Here is a 17,667-nt window from a genome sequence, read left to right on the forward strand (position 1 = left end):
TTCTCTGTAGGCCTGGCCAGAGAACTGTAGATGACTTAGAAATTATATATGAAGAACTTCTTCACATTAAGGCCTTATCTCATCTTTCTACCACAGTAAGTATTTTTAAAAATATAACTCATCACCAGAAGGGAGGTTGAATTTTGACTTCTGGTGCTTCATTAGAATTGGAGTGCCTACGACCCTTTCCATTTATACTTTCCATGCAAAGAAGTTATTCCCACCTGTGAGGACCACCCAAGCACTATGCAGATGTAGGTTGTCTTTTGGATATCAGATATAATTCTCTTCAGGTATTTCTGTGCAACGCCTACCTCACTCACTTGGCACAGGTGCATCCATCTGGGTCCATACGTGAGTTTAAATTAAGATGCATATCATCTGACCTGACACCTGGGACTGTGGTGCTACTGAATTTTGCAGAACAGATGTCTGATTTAGGAGTCTTGACTTGAACCAGTTAGGAGGAGGAATTACACAGTGCAGAAAGGTGTACTGTGCAGTGCTGGCTGCTTGAGTTTGGTCACTGAGTGAAGGAAGCCTCATGAGACACCTTCTTTCTGAGTGGGCAAGAACAGTACAGAGAACCAAGAATAAATTGAGAAAATGCCTGGAGAAGAAAATGCAACTGTTCAAAGTCTCGCCATCATTGACACACTGTGTTGGCAACTGAAACAAGCTAAACAGCACTTTACGTGGTAGCAGAAAGATGTGGGTGCTTTCAGAAGGAGGAAGCCAGTCAGAAAGTAGATTTACATTTAGCAATAGCTTCTTTAGAAGCTCTTGATATTTTCAGTAATTCTCAGCTAACTTTAACAGATGCAGCTAATCATGAAGCTGCATTACAGAAGGGTAGTACTCTGTGCAAACCTGAAACAATGTTTTTCAAAAAGAACATGCATCCGGAGTTGGTAACTGAACTAAGAGGGACAGCCAGCCAGCCAGCCAGAATCTGTAAACATCTCTGGGATGTAGCACAAAAGTGTTTAAAGGAAGACTTCTGTAAGATCCAGAAATGACCCTTTTCAAATCAAACAAAAGAATCTACCCAAGATGGACGGATACTGAGAGGGAGTGGAGAACACTTTTGACGCTACAGACGTAACCCAGAACAAAAAAATCAGAAACACAACATATTTCCAGCTCAGAAGGAATTCAGACTTGTGGTCAGGCTCCACAGCAAGTAGCACATAAAACAAGTATGGCAAGTGGTACAAACTGCAAGAAATGTTGGGCATTTTGAGGAATCACAGTTGATTCCATGTTTTTAGTAAAAATTTGGAAATGCCAGCCTATTACGTGCTGCATGAACTAAAGCAGAGGACAGAAACCAGAACTAGCTTAGAGGAAATCTTCAGAGAAGCAACAGACAGCATTGCTCCTGTGAACTGGAAGATTAATGGTCAATCGACTTGAAAGCAAATGGAATGTTTCTTCATTTTAAGCAAGGCATAATTCCTAAAGTAATAAGTTTTCTAGATATGCCACGAGCAGCAGGAAGTAAAATGGATAAAGCTCAAGTCGCATGGTGGTGAACTAATCCCTGCTAGACAAGCCTGTGAAGTTAATGTACGAATGAAAAACAATTATATAATACAGTGTTAAAATCAAATCAAATTCTTGGCTTCATCAAGAGGATTCATTCACTGCAGAGGCAAATGACTGAAAAAACTGAGAAGACATCTGAGGACGTACATAGATAGGAGCACTCCCTACAATGCACATAACAGTGCCAATGGGGTTGTATTTCCTGTCCTTACGAAAGCGTGATTGCCTTCAGGCAGAGTTTATAAAAGAGTCTGGTAATCTAATTGTTACAGGAATCACAGGCCTGTGTGTGCGTTCACTGGTCAGTGTACTAAAAAAACCTGTCCAAACACTTCTATTTATCCCTTTTCTTCTCCAGACTGCAAACAGGGAGTGCTTTGCACTGGCTGTCAGGAAGGAGTTCTGGGAGAGGTGGCTGGCATGGTATATTTATGCTTGGTGCCTGAGCTAAGGTTTGGTGGGTGCCGTTAGGACATCAGAGCCTGAATTTGTCCACCCATCTTACGAGATGCATCCAGATTGTGTCCAGAATTTGAGAGTTCCTCCCCAACCTTTTCTTCATGGCCTAAAAAATTTTTCAATTTAAACACTTGGGAGAATGGTGTGAAAATACTACTACTAAATATATGTTGGGAGGCAGCTTTTCATCTGTATTTGGCATGGCTAAGTTACACGGTTGTACCTCTGAAACACAGATTGTCACCAGCTGACATTCTCTGCAAACAACAATCCCCACTGCCTGGCAATTGGTCTCCAAGTCCTTGGAAACTTGCAGTTGAATGGAGACATAAAGCATGTAGGAAAACTCAGGATAATATGAGGTTCCCAGCACAGCTACTGTTTTGTGAAAGTAACGCTAACAGCGTTTACAGTGAGAAAACGTGGTTGTAAACAATGTCTCACTAGAGGCAGTTGCCCAGTCAGTCATAAGAGCTAATCACACCAGAGCAATACAAACCCAGTAAGGAGCAGGCTGAGACCAAGGGCAGTCACATTCTCTAGTTCCTGAAAGATATAGTGAGCTGGACGTTTTGCCTGGGAAGCTGTCAGATGGAGAGAGGCCTCAGCAGGTCCAGATGGCTGTGCCTCATAGCTCGATGCAGCAGAAGTGGCCAGACTTACGTCAGTAAAGGGAAGGGTACTGATTTCTCAGGGGAGAACAAGAGTACTGCAGAGCCCCGTGGAGTAATTGACAATTGCTAGCTATCTTCTATAATAGGTTAGCTATTATCATTTGAAATTTTCTATCAAGTTAATGTTAATTGTTAATGATGGTTTCACCTGTGTGTGTATGAAGAAAGATGTGGAAACCTGTGTCTTAAAGATGCTCTTGTCTGAGCCATTTGGAGCCAGGAAATATAGAGGCTCATGTACTGTAAAGCTAATCAGTAGGAAATAAGACATAAAGTGAAGCAGACCATTGTCTGGCTGTGGGACTCTGAATGAGTGCTGAATGATGCAGAGGGAAGGAAGCAGGAACTGGAGTATATTATGTGACTTCCTTTCACCAGCACAAATAAGATACATCTAAAACCTGTAATTTCTCTCTCTTTGTTTTAAGGTAAAGCGAGAATTAGCAGGTGTCCTCATTTTTGAGTCACATCCCAAAGCAGGAACGGTCTGTAAGTAAATGGAGTCCTGTAAGATCTTCTTTCTCGCTGTGGCATAAACATTTAAATTCTTAATGTTTAAACCACAAGAGCAAAACTTGGATGCACTCTTCAAAATTGACTGGCATTCAGCGTTTAAAACCTGGGGTAATAAGTGTTGGCTTAGTCTGTTGCTGATTGCAGGGGCATAACCAAAATTCATTCTATATCCTTGGTTGGCTGTATATATCACCTACAATTTGGGTGTGCCTTTATCTAGAATTTTGGGTTGGACCAATCTCTATTTAAAATGTATTTTAATAGTATCTTTATGTTAAAAAAATCTTGGCTGCACAAAATTAAGGATTTAAAATATTAGTTTACTCAGACCTGTTTATACTGAGAAGTTTTAGCAAATGGATGTCAAATTCACAGCCACTAGAGAACTGGGTTAGAACATGGTGCTAATGTGTGCTGATTAGCAATTGATAGCCTGACATGTATTGGTAAAGTAGTTGTTGCAGTTGTCATGGAAAATAAAAGCAATTTTCACATCAGTGTAATAAAATAAGTACTATATGTGGGGCAGGGGGTTTCTAAAATCTGAAGGCAATTGCTTTTAAAATCATAGTATGCCCTTTTTCAAAGTAGACATTAATATGACTGCAGTAGAGTTACCTTGAATTTTATTGAGTGCAGAATCTGGCCCATTTATATTTTGAATAACTATATTCTCACCAGAAAATCTTTTCTGTCTTGTAGTGTTTAATCAGGGAGAAGAAGGTACTTCGTGGTACATCATCCTGAAGGGATCAGTAAACGTAGTCATTTATGGCAAGGTATTTCTTTCAGAAGCCTTTTTATATTATTCTTATTATTGAAATTTTAAGAGTAAACTTTGAAGGAATACAGTTTAATTTAGAGCAAAATTGCTTTGTCTGAGGAAACAAATGGAACATAATTTTATTAAGAAATGATCCAGTGGTTTCACTGGTTATACTTCCAGTTGATTGCTGCATAATTTTGGGATATATTACACACCTTATGAATATAATTCAGCAGAGTTATATTAGTATATTTAGGAAAAAGTAATTTGCTGGAATTTGGTGAATTGCCAGACCTCATGGGGTCTGCCTCATGGGGATTTTTGTCCTATCCCTTTACCACCATATTCTCTTGGTTTGTATGACTAGTTTTTCTCACACTTGTCAGGCATGTCTGACAGAAGTACTGCTTTGTGACTAGTGGTTCTCAGGTTTGATGAACCCCTCCCATATTTATGTCAGCTTTTCATTTTAGTTAAGCTATAGACTGAAAAGCATCTCTATTAAATTTACTGTTCGTGAGAGAGGTTGTTCAAGGCAAAAAAAAAGGACCTTGATACACAACAATCTAGTGAGTTTTTAAAAATCCATACTTCCCTATTGAATTTTCATTCAGTGACTAAGAACCTCCATTCTGAACACCAAGCATCTCACAAAAATCTAGCATAGAGACCCTGGTGGAAGTCTGTTCCTAAGTAACCCATATTTAGCTAAAGTTTTTACCTCACTGGGTGGGCCAGATCCTCTGTTACTATAAATTGGAGTAAATGGAGCACTGCTGATTTACACCAGCTGGGGATGTGGTGTTACACGTTATTTCTGCAAATTTAATCTTATTTTTTAGGGCCTCTATAAATAAAAACCAAACAACTCAACAACTTTCTGTCTTCAGCAGAGCTAGAAGTCTCTCAAGCTGAATGTAATTTCCGAGAACAAGCCAATTCTTTTCTATTCTTGCCTTTCTTTAGTAATAGTAATAACCAGCTATCAAGTATTGTTTCCTAGTCATTATTTTGGCTGTTGATTTCCTGCCAAATAGATTTGTTTTGGTATTTGATTGTGAAGTCCGGTGTTTGTACAAGGACTTTCAATAGAATCCAGAGTAATGATGGGTTTCTACATGTAAATGTTTTGCTCTGTGCAGGGTGTGGTATGTACTTTACACGAAGGAGATGATTTTGGCAAGTTAGCGCTTGTGAATGATGCTCCCAGAGCAGCATCCATTGTTCTGCGTGAAGACAACTGCCACTTCTTGAGAGTAGACAAGGAGGACTTCAACAGGATCCTTAGGGTAAGAGTGGGAAGGGCCACCCCAACAGTGCTATATCAGAACTTGCAAATTTTTCTAGAATCTGGTTTATTTCTATGGATATATTGATATTGATAACCTTGTTTGAAGTGTCTCTAATTGCAGAATAGAGATGTGACAGTCTAGAAGATCAAGGAAAGAATATATTAATAATCTTTCCTCTTTTTCTGTTCCTAGCTCAGCCATGAAAATGGGACCAAATGGAATCTTTTGTGTCTCACATTTCTGTAGCCTAGAATTTGCCAAGTGCTCAGTTTTTCTTTATGCTGCCCAGGATTTCTGGGTGATCTTCCATCAAATATTGAATAAAACAAGATCTTGCAGATAGGTCAGTGTCAGGTACCTTAAACTCAACAGATTCAAGGCAGAACCAAGTGGCAAATTAAATAAGGTAAATACATAAAGAAGGTAAATACAGGTAAATACACACGTCTTTAGCAGAGAGCTCTAGAAAGATATTCCCAGGCTAATTTTACAGTTATTCATGTTAGGACAAATGTGTTCCAAAGTCCAGATGTAATTCTGTAAATACCGTTTTGCGATCACTCATAGTATAGGAAGTCAAAACCAGTATCATCCTATATTCAAATGTATACATGCCCAGTATTGCAGCAATAAAACCAGTCCAGACACAGTACTGTGCTAGAAAAATGACACAAGATTGTGTTTACTGTACGAAAGGGAACAAGGATCCTATTGGCAGTAAGGTTGGGTTGGCCATGGATTTAGCTTTGGTGATACTTCAAAGAAGATCAAAGTCCACCGTCTTACTGATTTTCATCTGTGTTATTTGAATGCACATTATATTTAATTCTTCTTTTTTTCTTTTTCTACTGTGATCTGGTAGTGGAAAATGAAAAGTTTATTGACAGTTTATTGTGCTAAGGCTTGCCATTTTTAAGTGTCATTTTGGTTTTTTTCAAAGAGAAAAGTCAGATTATGGATAATTATGTACATATATAAGTGGGATCAGAGATTATATTATGTATGGAAAGTCAGGGGGGCACTCTGTTTTTGGGAAACTTTTTTACTTTGCCATAGCCAGAGATTTTTCACACGGCTTTTGCTGTAGTCCCTCCCACAATTCTCTGCCTTTTCCCCCAGTACCAGTGCCTCCTTCTTGATTCTGCCCGTGACAAAAGCAGAATAAAGATAGATAAATATAGGGGAAAAGAACCAACCCCAGAGGCTTTTGTGATTGGAAGTCATGCACTTTTTCAGAGTAACTAATCAGCCAAATTGGGTGCAGTTACTCTATTAAAAGTAACTTGTCTTGCAGGATGTGGAAGCAAATACAGTAAGACTCAAAGAACATGACCAAGATGTCTTGGTGTTGGAGAAGATCCCAGCAGGAAACAGAGTTTCTAATCAAGGAAATTCACAACCTCAGCACAAGTACGTTTTCATTCAATAGTGCAAATGTCAGACAATGATTAACCTTTTCATATGGTATTATTATCCAAACAATAGCATATTCCCCCTTTCTGTGGAAAAATGCAGTGCATATAAAGTTTTCTTTTTTTTAATCATCAGCTGATCACATGCCCCATACTGGATAATGTATCCATTTCCAGCAGCACATGAGTTCTATGTCTTTACACAATAATTCTCTAAAGATCTCACTGTAAATACTTATCTCATGTAATAGTTTCTAAATAGACTACACACGGAGAATGCTGAAACGCTATTAAGCTGAGCTACTGTGTAAAAGATGTGAGGAAAATACGTTGTTTTATTTTTAAGTACAGATAACTTCATTTTGGATTCTGAGTTCTGGATTCTAATAAGAGTTCGCTAGGTACAATTTATATACAAAACTAAGATCTCGTGCAATGGAAGTCACACAGCTTATCTTACAGAATAGGTTTGCACTGTAATAACAATATTCATTATATTTTCTTTACTTTCTTACTAAAAGGGAAAAAGTACAATTCTGTTTGGATACTACTGTGTTAAGAGTAGAGTGAGGCTATTATCGTTCAAAATGTTGGTAAAAGCTTTGTAAATGTGTTATTTGCAAACAGATGCACAATTTTCTTCAGAAACGCTTAAAAAACTCCAAAAAATAAGCACGAAGAAATTGTGAATCCTTTACCTTGGACCTTACTTTTTTTTTTTTCTCAGAGAAAGAGCTAATTTACTGTGAGATACATTGGTTACAGTTTTTATCTGATCTGGGATTTCATATACCTATTTTATCTGCATAACTGAATATAAAGATTTGTATATGCTACCAGGAAAACATGTACTTTTACAACAATTTTTCCTTTGTCTAAATGAGGGGAACTTGACTGCAGCCAGTGGATTTGCATCAGCAGCTGCAATGCACAGCAACGTGGTCATAGATTTAAATCCATTTTCTTGGGTCTGATATATTATTTATGCTTTCAGAAGTGAAAGTTTCATTTAAACATATTTCAAACACTACCTTCATTGCAAACTCTTTGCACCGCATTATTTGTATTATTTAACGTTTTCTTGTTCAGTATTTGATAAAAATAGCTAGAGACATTTATGATCCCTGGTTGTTAGGCTTACATTCCAGGAATATTTTCAGGTGAAGCTCAGAATTTCATTTCTCTAAATATTTTATGCATTTGGTCAGCTTTTGGGTACTATCAACGTGCCAGCAAGGGAGCTTTTGCTGGTAATAATGACAAATAGACACAAGCTACATGAAAGCGGAAGCTACCTTGAAAGTTCACTCTCTGTTTTTCAGCAGTCAGATTACCTTGTTAATGGTGTGTTGGCAGTGTCTTTTTGTTTAAGATCTTTTGAAGTGAGTTCACTGGTTTTGAAGGTGACGTTTCTTTTGTTAGTAAATAGAATTAGTGGCTACGCTTGTGCTTAAGAGTCCAAATCAAAGTTACTGGTGTATTCTGATTTCCAGAATATGTCATTGGAACGTTAGTTGACTGTTCAGTACTTTTAAAAATCACTATGCTCAAAAGAGAAACTTAACAGGGACCTCTTCTTAAAGGCTTGCTGCTTTGCCCTTCATTGGGTAGCTTAGATCTCTGATATCTCTTCAGATGAACTGCCCTTTGGGCTTTGCTCCCTAAGCAGGTACGTAGCATTTGCGCTAAAGAGTTGTTCTGCATCCCGAAGTTGTTCCCTGCAATACCCAGTCAACCAAGAAACTAATTTTCTTCATCGTAGCCTTGGGGAAAACTTCGCTTTGGGAACAGATCCTCTCAGCTGCAGTTTGGATTCTACTGCCTCTTCTGCTGAGGAGGTATAGCTCCTACATGCTCCCTGAGCCATGCTTTCAAACAGCGACAGTTTTGCTTCGAAGGACTAGCTCTGAAGTTCTCACTCCCAAGATCTAACTCTTTATGGGTGATCACACTCATGCAGGGTGAATTCAGCAGCCCTGCAAGTCACTTCACTGTTCATTTTCACTTTCATATTCAGAGTACAGCAACCTGTGATTTCTCTGCTTCACTGACTTAGATACTTGGTTAGTATCTCTGCGAGAATGTGCACTGGCTTAACAAGTGTTTGTGTTCTTGGGACATCAATACAGTTCTTCCAAAGGGGTTGGCAGGTAAAAGAACTGTGACGGTCAGTGCTCAAAGTGAGGAGGAGCTCCCAGGAGCTCAGCTCCACCACTTATTTCTCAGCAGGAGCAGAGTATCTTCACTTCTCGGGGTTTTTTCTTTCTTTTTTTTTTTTTTTTAAGTTTCATACTTTATCAGTTGGCTTCCAAAAAAAAGAAAAAAAAAAAGATGCAAAGATTGAAAGAATGGAGGGGAAGATACAAAAATCCAATCTGCAAGGAAAGAAAAAAAAGATGTTAAGACAAGTTTAGCAATATCCTATGATATTCTGCGGGTACTTAAAATCTTCATGCCAGTGTTTTTGCATGAAGCAGAAAAACCTGACTATTGCACTAGTTCCCTTACCTCCCCAAATTTATTTCAGGAAATGGTACAATCCTAAGTTTATCCACTTGAAAAATGTACTTACTTCAGCTATCTAAGGAATTGCACAAATTTGAAGATACAGTGTGCTATTGCATTATCTGCCCCATGTTCTCAGACCAACCTTGTCAGTGATGCTGAAGGAAACTGTTATACACATCAGTTCTCATTTCATGGTCATAGTAAGTCTGTTAAGACACTCTAATGACTGCTATTTGCTGTCATTACTGAGATATTTATTCTCAGTGGAGAAGCATTTCTGATTGCACTTCTCCAGGTTTGCACCAGTGCAGCTCTCCTGATTGCGGTGTAACTGTGGTGGTGTTATACCAGAGTACTTGTGTGGGGAGGGAGCATTCTGTCATCTCACACTCCCTGTGTAGGGTGGGGAGAGTTACTGCTCCCATTCTGCAGGGGGGAAGCCAACAAAGACTGTGAGTGGTATTACCCTAAGCCACACAGAAATTCTGGTCAGAGCAGGTATTTGTACGCTAGCACTTGTCAGTCCTGGTGTTCTCACTGGTACACTACTGTTTCATGATTAGCTGTTTTGCCTATGAGACACTAACTGCTCCTTTCCCTCCGTCAGGTATATTGTGATGTCAGGAACCCCAGAGAAAATTTTAGAGCACTTTCTAGAAACTATGCGCCCTGAAGCAACTTTAAATGAAGGAACAGGTATCTACATGACAAAGGCTGTGTTATTATTACCACATAAGATGGTCTTGCTGGGGAAACACCACAATGTGATGCTTTGAAAAGCAGCTAGTGGTATTTTTTCTCAGAATAAGAACTATCCACTGGTCTGAAACAACCCCAAGAAAACCTAGGAAATCCAGAATTAAAGATAACAATCCACTCCTCCTAGCCTACTCTATTGTATTTCTACTTTTGGTTCAGAGCAGAACAGCAAAATCTGAAAAAGTGCCAGACCACTAGTCGTGATTTTAATTAGGCGCAACTGTAAGGCCAGGACAGAGCATGCGTTACCTCCTGATGATAATGGTACTCAAACTTCTTGTTCTGGGTGTTGCTTAATACTGTGAACTAGCTTGATACCACCAGCCATTGCGTTACGCTAATATAAGTATTCCCAAAGTTTCATATCCATATCACATTGAAAGTATCACAATTTAAATTACTTGTTTGTGATACTTTCCCATGTGCAGGGAAGGAATTGTTACTCAAAAGAGAAGAACTCAGCACACCATGAGCCACATCCCAAAAAAGGGGTTGCTGCAACTGCACTTAATAGGCTGCTTTTCATTAGTGTAAAGACAACAGAGAATTTACATCTAGGGATTTAGGTATTTGCTGACTTACTATTAGTAAGTATTTTAATTTTTAAAAAGTCAGGCACAAAATGTTCCTCCTAATTATGACAAAGTAATGCAGAGACTACATAATATTGCTTTATCAAGTTCTTTTTACCCTGCAGATGTCTAAGAAGTATATATTCAAAGGTTTTCTTAAATCCAGTTAATCCATCACAGACCTCATAGTATTGGAGAAACCTGTATAGTGGTCCATAAATGGTGGAAGAGCTGCAAGATTACAGAAATTCTTTTACAGAGTGTGTTTTAACCACTTTTAAGAATAAAAATTACCCTTCTGATAGATACCTGTTTATTAAGATTACAAACAGAATGTTCTTTAAGCCTGCAAGAATATAATCACAAGTTTACTATTCATAACATGCATGCATTATACATTTCCCTAAAAAGAATTATTTTCTAGATCTTTTAAAACTTTTCCCCAAAATATCCAATGACAAGATTATACCTATATTCTAATGGGATACAAAATGTCACAATTCACAAACAAAGCTATTTTTAGGATATAGAAGCTCAGAGTCCTGGAAAATTGAATTTTTAGTGTATGCATTCCTTTAGTTTAAGAACAGTTAAAATCCACTTTGCTCTGGAGACTATGCAAAAAGTTCCACCCTTCCAGAGGTGAGTTTTGTCAACTGAGAGGTATTTTCATATATGAATTACAGTGGAAGCAATGATATAATATTACATTAAACAGTTATCTCACCATATTTTTTCTGATATTCTTTACTTAAAAGGTTTTAAAATTTTCTTATCTCAAAAGTTGCACTTGTAGAAATTATAACCGACAGTATTGTTTTTATTGTTTCTCAGTGATTCCATATAAGACTTGCATAGTTTAAAAATAAAATAAAGTTTATTCTCACTGCTAAACTTATTCTGGCCTCTGCAGTCAGACTTTGTAAGTCCTTCTTATTGTCACAAATACAAAGATAAGGCAAACTGGGTTTTACACCAGCGCCAGATCATCTCAATAGAAAAAACAGCATGCTATTTTTTGCCAGAGAAGATGCAATCATATCTTTCATATACATTTTAATATAAATATAGCAGCTGTGATATTTTTGAATCAAAATAAAATCAGAAATTTGACTGTCCATTTATGTCTTTTAGGCGTTCTGCTCAATGCTAGGAAATCAGCAAAGAATTAAATTATTTGCCACATCCTGTGTAGTATATACTAAATGTGCTGCCTGGTATTGTAGTTCCCTAAAGCCAAATGCAGCAGCACATCTTAGGTACCCAGGCGTGGCAGGCCTGATTCTTGTTATGCTAAGATCTCTAGTTTCTAGATCTTCTTGTAGGGAAGTATATCCTAATAGTTCACTTTAGCACAGTTGGGGTTTTTTTGTTGTGCCAGATTTCCCTTTGACACAGGCAAATGCCTGTTAATATAATTGCGGTAAAACTCATGCAGGCAAGAATAGAAGCTTAGTATATTAGCTCATATTTGTTCATTCCCCATTTTCATACTTAATGCCTATAAACAAAGCGCAAAAAGACCCCTTTATTATCTGCAGAGGGCTAATAAGATATTTTAGCTGAAAGAAAACGCATCCTTGTGATCCCCAAGCTGTTTGCAGGGGCTTAATTGACATTTCTTTCTTCTTTTTTCACAGATTCTGTTTTAAGTGATTTTATTATGATGCACTGTGTTTTTATGCCAAATAGTCAGCTCTGCCCAGCCTTGATGGCACAATATCCTTTTTTAAGAGAAAAGTTACATCCCTTTAATAGCTATCCCTACTGGTGATGAGACTGAAGCTTCTCTCTCTCAAGAAGTACATCGTGTTGCATGGAGGCTGTGCCTTGTGGGTAGGTTCTCAGTGTCTGAATAACATCTGTCCATAGCTCAACAACTCTGAAATGGATAGTGTATACCCATGATGGGATACCGTCCTGGAGCATGGAAACTGTATCTTTCCTGTGCTGATTACTATTCCAAGGGAAAGAAATGTACTGTCTCTCCACCAGATAAGTGAAATTGCATAAAAGTTTGGATTACCCTTCCTGTATCCTTTCTGTCTTTCTTGTGTTTTTTTGCTGAACTACAGCACCTACATTTTAACTAAGATCATTATGTTTTGGTGATTTCAATAGCCTGCTTTATAGATTGCAAGCTGCAAACTGCCTCAAGCAAAAGCGTGCCTAAACTAGTAGAATAATGTGTAAGTAGTTCCTAGGTGCTGTCGTAATGGTTATGAATGAAAATAATGATAATCTATAATAACAGTCTAGAACAAATGTTAACAAACTTCAAGAAACTTCAGCTGCATGCGGATACCTAGGAGATGAAAGCTTACAGTGGACAGCATCAAGAGCTGGAGGTGATTCTTATACCGTCTGCATGTTTTACAGAAGGAGTCTGTGAAATATCCATCAGTCAGTTACTGGCAGGTCATTTGGATTGGGGAGCTGTTGGCACCAAGAGTTTTCCTTGTGCAGAGTGACTTGAATCTATCAAGTGACTGGGAGCAATAAATAAACATATAATGTTTTCTGTTTTATAGAATTCTGACAGGGGTGTAATAACTTCAATTCCCTATTTATTTTTTTTTAGAATCAGATTGGTGTGAAAGTGTGCTTTCCTTGAAGCTCAGCAGGGCGAGTGAATGCTAACACCCTGAAACCACAAAATAGAGCATCGTGTCCTTGTCTGGCAAGCTCGAGAATCCATTTGTGTTACTCCTAGCAAGGACAGTAATTGTTTTGAAAACCTTTGGACCCATAAAACTGGTCTGCAGAAAATTGTTTGTACACCAGAAACAAACACATTTTCCAAAACCACGTAGTTTTGGATATCAAAAGTATTATGAAATGCTGTTGCTGACAGCTTTGAGAGGGGAAGAAAAGGGCAGCACTTTTTATAGGTTTTTTTTTCTGGTTTATCTAGCTCATATTATTCAATCAGTCCATCTGAGGCTCAGGCTTGTCTATCCTCAGTTATAATAGTATACCTCTGATAGCCAATAACTGGGAAAATCAGACACCTAAGCAAAATGTACCTCATTGTTTATAGGGGAAAAGCTTTTCTGAAGATCAAAGTGGTAATGTCACTTGTGTATACATATTCACTTGTGATGAAATCTGTTCTGGATAGGAGGCTAAGACCATGGTCTTTAGGTGGGTCATGGCAGGCATTGTGCTAATTCTTTTCAGAGAGGAGAGGGAGGAGGAGGAGGGCTGGAAGTAACTGGTATCCCACTGCTTTAGTGTCACCTTCTCCCAGAGCTGCATTATTGTTTCTTTGGTCCATTCTGAATATGGAAAATCAAACCGTGCTCTGTTGATTGTACCATTGAAATTTACTGTTAGAGTTGAAAGGTTGCTAACAAAGCTCATCTTTTTTGAGCAAAATCACTCTACAAAAATGTTTGCTGGTGCTGTGGGACTAAGGAGAGATTAGTTATGCTCAGTGAGAAAATGAAAACAAAAAAAGAAGAAGAAGAAAGGTGATTCAGTCAGAGACACTGTTTTTGCTGCAGCTCCCAATTTTGAATCATTACAAGTCTGTTTTCTTACACTCAGTTAGGACACTATTTTAGCTGGCAGCATGCAAGTGTGAGTAGAGCTAGACCACTGTAGTGCTTTTAAGCATAGTACAGGTATAAATCATTTGAGTTTTCACTTCTTTTACAGCAGTGCTTTGGCATATGTAAGTTCTTTATTCCTGAAAGGAATGGACGGATGCACCGTTTTGGCTAAGTAACATTATCACTTGCTGCAGATTCAGTGCTTATCCTGTGCTGTCCCTTGGCACACCACTCTTTTTTAGTCATTAAAGTATAAGGATCCTGCAATATTAAAAAAAATCAGACATTTCTTTTTTATACGGAAGCAAAGGGCATGCTCCCCTGTCCTGGATCAGGACATCAGTCCTGTGTGTTGGACCAAGGCCCCTGTTTATCTCTCTTCTTCACAGAGATGGAAATGGATACATTCTCAGAGCTGCAGCTTGTCAGAGGGAAGCAGGGCAAAGCCCAAAAGAAAACTTGGAGTAGCACCTCCAAAAGTGCACTTGGGATAGTGCAAGCTTGTGAGCATGTGTGCAGGTGTACATATTTAAAGGACCACTGTCTAAATACTTGGGAACTATAAACTCCTCTTTTGCTCTCTGTAGATGATAGTCCTTTAGCATGTTTCTCTATGAATGTTTTGTGAACGTACTTTACCATCACGCCAGCAAAATAGTTTGCCTTCTACTGTTGTAATGGGTGCTGGGTTTCCACAGCTCCTGATGGCTAATTATTCCCACGCAGGGAAGAACAGACTTCAGAATTGCTTCTACTTCCTAGCATATGCTAGACGTAATTAGAAATATGTATATTGAACCATGTTGGTGTTGATAAATATTTTACAGTTATCTGATAGTTGTTGCAAGTGTACATGGTATTTTACTTCCGATTGCAGTCTGCAGTGAAGCTGCATCCTGTAGGTCCCGTAAAAATGGGAGAACCCTCACTGACTTTCCCTGTGATAATGTTAATAAAAGAGCAATTAATACAAATGAGCAGTAAAAATACAGAAAAATTACCAGTGCCTGTGGTGAGTCAGTTAATAAGAAAGTAAAAATACATGAAATAATTACAGTGTTTGAAAGGTAAAAATGGCATGAGAAAAATGACTCAGTAGAATATTAAACTTGCTCCCTGAGACATCAGAGCACATAGCTTACAATATATTATTTATTTCTTATGACCCTTTGACTTATTTACTCGCATAAATGTACTGACATGTTTAGTTCTGTTGTAATTTTAAACCTTTCTGAGGGAAATTAAAATGCAGATTTCTAAAAGTTTGTCAGTCAAATGAGCACCCTAGTAACCCTGGTAGCATGTCAAAACTCTGCAGGAGTTTTGGGCAGGAGGATCATTTGGAAAGTGTGAGTTAATAGATACTTTTACCCATTATATTTTACTAGTATTTGTTAGAGAAATGCTTTTAAATGAGAAGCTTAAAATAAATATCTTAGATAATTTTGATTTCTAATTAATGTTTTAATTTTCTGATTACTATTTTAAAATCTTTTGTTAAAGCAACTGAAAGTGCACCTTGAAAGGATGCTGGACTTCACTGTGAGTGAAAGACTGTCAGTATTTTAATATTAAACATCACTATATAATTGGGAGTGGTATTATTCATGACAATCCAGAGTCAGAATTTTGGTATCCGGGAAGGAAGATTGAAGATGTGACTGCACTCATTCTGTGCTTACTTCGCATTCAGCCATCAATTTTTCTGGAATCAGTTTAAATATATATTGTTAACCTCTGATCAGTGAGAAGTAGGCACACAAATTGTCATATCCTGTTTCTGCTGGGGATTCTTCTTCATTTTCACACAGATTAAAAGCTGAAATTATCTCAGTTTATTGCCCATTGTGCCTTTACTTTTTTCTGGATTTCTTCCTTTCAATAAATGTTACTTCTGGCCTTTTTGCTATTTGCATATTTTTGTAATGTTGACACTGCATCATGAAAAAGGTCAATGAAATGTTTCCCATTTTTTCTTAGTGTTTATCACAAAATAACTATCACAAAATATTGTGTCCCAAATATGCTTTATTTGATAGAGTGGAGACTTCTGATTTCCTCATATGTAAAATGAGGCTTCTACAGAATTTATTATTTTACCCTGTGTCTCTATAGTTAGTCTAGGCTGTAAGCTTTCAGATCCCCCTACCATAATGGGACTGAGGTTCACCTTGGGTTACAGTAACTTCTAAAAATAAAAGGAAAAACACTGGTGGTTCATTCCAGTAGTCTTCCTCACAGATGGAAGACTGGAATTGTTAATAAACATGAAGTGACATTTTTCTTTTTCTTCAACTGTCTCAAAGAAGAACAAGGAGAAATACCCTTCTTCAGACTCCGTGGTTAATCCTCTTCTCTATTGTTCCAAGTGTCATTTTTGTTCTGCTCCCCTACAGCAACTCTCTCTGTGGTGGGATTGTGATCATTCCTGTGCTCTTTAGAGAATTCACTATCTTTTTACTTTTTAGTATGAACGTGAAAGGTTTGCAAGTCTTTATGCTAGCGGCAGTCGGAAATCAAAAGTATGTATTGGAAAGTTGTGTTTGAACACCTTGAAAATGGTTTGTTGGAAGTCAGTTGTTTATGAATTCATACTGGTTTTGATATTTTCAATCACTGAGTGTTTTCCTTGACACCGTGGCACCTATCATGCCCAGCCTTCCCAGGGTACAGAGCAGGAGAAAATGGATTATGCCCTCAACAATAAAAGGCGAGTCATTCGACTGGTTCTGCAGTGGGCTGCTTTATATGGAGATTTACTACAAGAAGATGAAGCAGCGATGGCATTTTTGGAGGTATAAAGGAATTGTTGTATCATTGTACTGAAAAGTACCTACCAAGGAAGATAAGCTGAAAGCCTGTTCCCGGTCTGTAGAATTCTGTTATGAACTAAAGAGAAGTAGGTCATTTCAAAGCGGAAACTCATCCCTCTGTTTTCTCAGTTTTAGCTGCAGAGAGTATACACGCTACAACAGTGCTTGAACCGTTGTTCAGCCTCTGGACCTCTGAAAATATCTGGTGGAGTCACAGACCCCTTTCAAAGCACTGCATGAGTAGATTGCTTTATAGCAGTAGATGAATTTGCTTTTTTTTAGTATTTTCTTGTGAATAGTTCAGAGGCTCTACAGGTGGAACTAGGGGGCTGTTTATGCCTGCCTGAGGCGTGACAGGAAGGAGCTGGAAGGTTCTCACTCTACAAACCCAAAAATCCATTCCATTTGAATGGAATCTGTACTGCAGCTCTTGGAATTCAAGATCTTTGTCTTCAGAACCCCTCTGATCCCTTACAATCATTTAACTCCTCAGACATTGGTTGTAAGGTCTTTGTGGTAGGTGCCATATCCTTCTATTTCTAAGATAAGATGCACCGCCGATGTCATGTTAAGTCACTATGATTGCCATTATTATTGTTATAAATTGTGTCTATGGAACACAATCCTGTATGTTACTGGCTGAATGGAAGTTTTTGCCCCAAAGAGCTTAAAACTGAATCTAAGTTAAGAGTTAGCAGAGGGGAATAGAGGTGGTTCTTAACTATGACAGACATATAGCAAGCCCATATGGGAAAGCTTTTCATAATAGACAAGCTTTGGAGACGTACGTAATG

At 38.1% G+C, this 17,667-nt stretch overlaps 1 protein-coding gene across 6 annotated transcripts in view; it reads left to right on the forward strand.

Moving 5' to 3' along the window:
• The window catches only part of RAPGEF4 (Rap guanine nucleotide exchange factor 4), a 157,432-nt gene that overhangs the window by 112,228 nt on the left and 27,537 nt on the right, over positions 1-17,667 (forward strand). For all 6 annotated transcript variants that reach the window (XM_064451608.1, XM_064451607.1, XM_064451609.1 and 3 more), the window contains 8 exons: positions 11-95; positions 3,110-3,170; positions 3,900-3,976; positions 5,106-5,252; positions 6,550-6,665; positions 9,783-9,871; positions 12,147-12,225; positions 16,705-16,855. In XM_064451608.1, the coding sequence (XP_064307678.1) occupies positions 11-95; positions 3,110-3,170; positions 3,900-3,976; positions 5,106-5,252; positions 6,550-6,665; positions 9,783-9,871; positions 12,147-12,225; positions 16,705-16,855 (805 nt within the window). The remainder of the gene's footprint in view (positions 1-10; positions 96-3,109; positions 3,171-3,899; positions 3,977-5,105; positions 5,253-6,549; positions 6,666-9,782; positions 9,872-12,146; positions 12,226-16,704; positions 16,856-17,667) is intronic.

The sequence above is a fragment of the Phalacrocorax carbo genome, chromosome 5, assembly GCF_963921805.1.
Source record: "Phalacrocorax carbo chromosome 5, bPhaCar2.1, whole genome shotgun sequence".
NCBI classification, from domain to species: domain Eukaryota; kingdom Metazoa; phylum Chordata; class Aves; order Suliformes; family Phalacrocoracidae; genus Phalacrocorax; species Phalacrocorax carbo.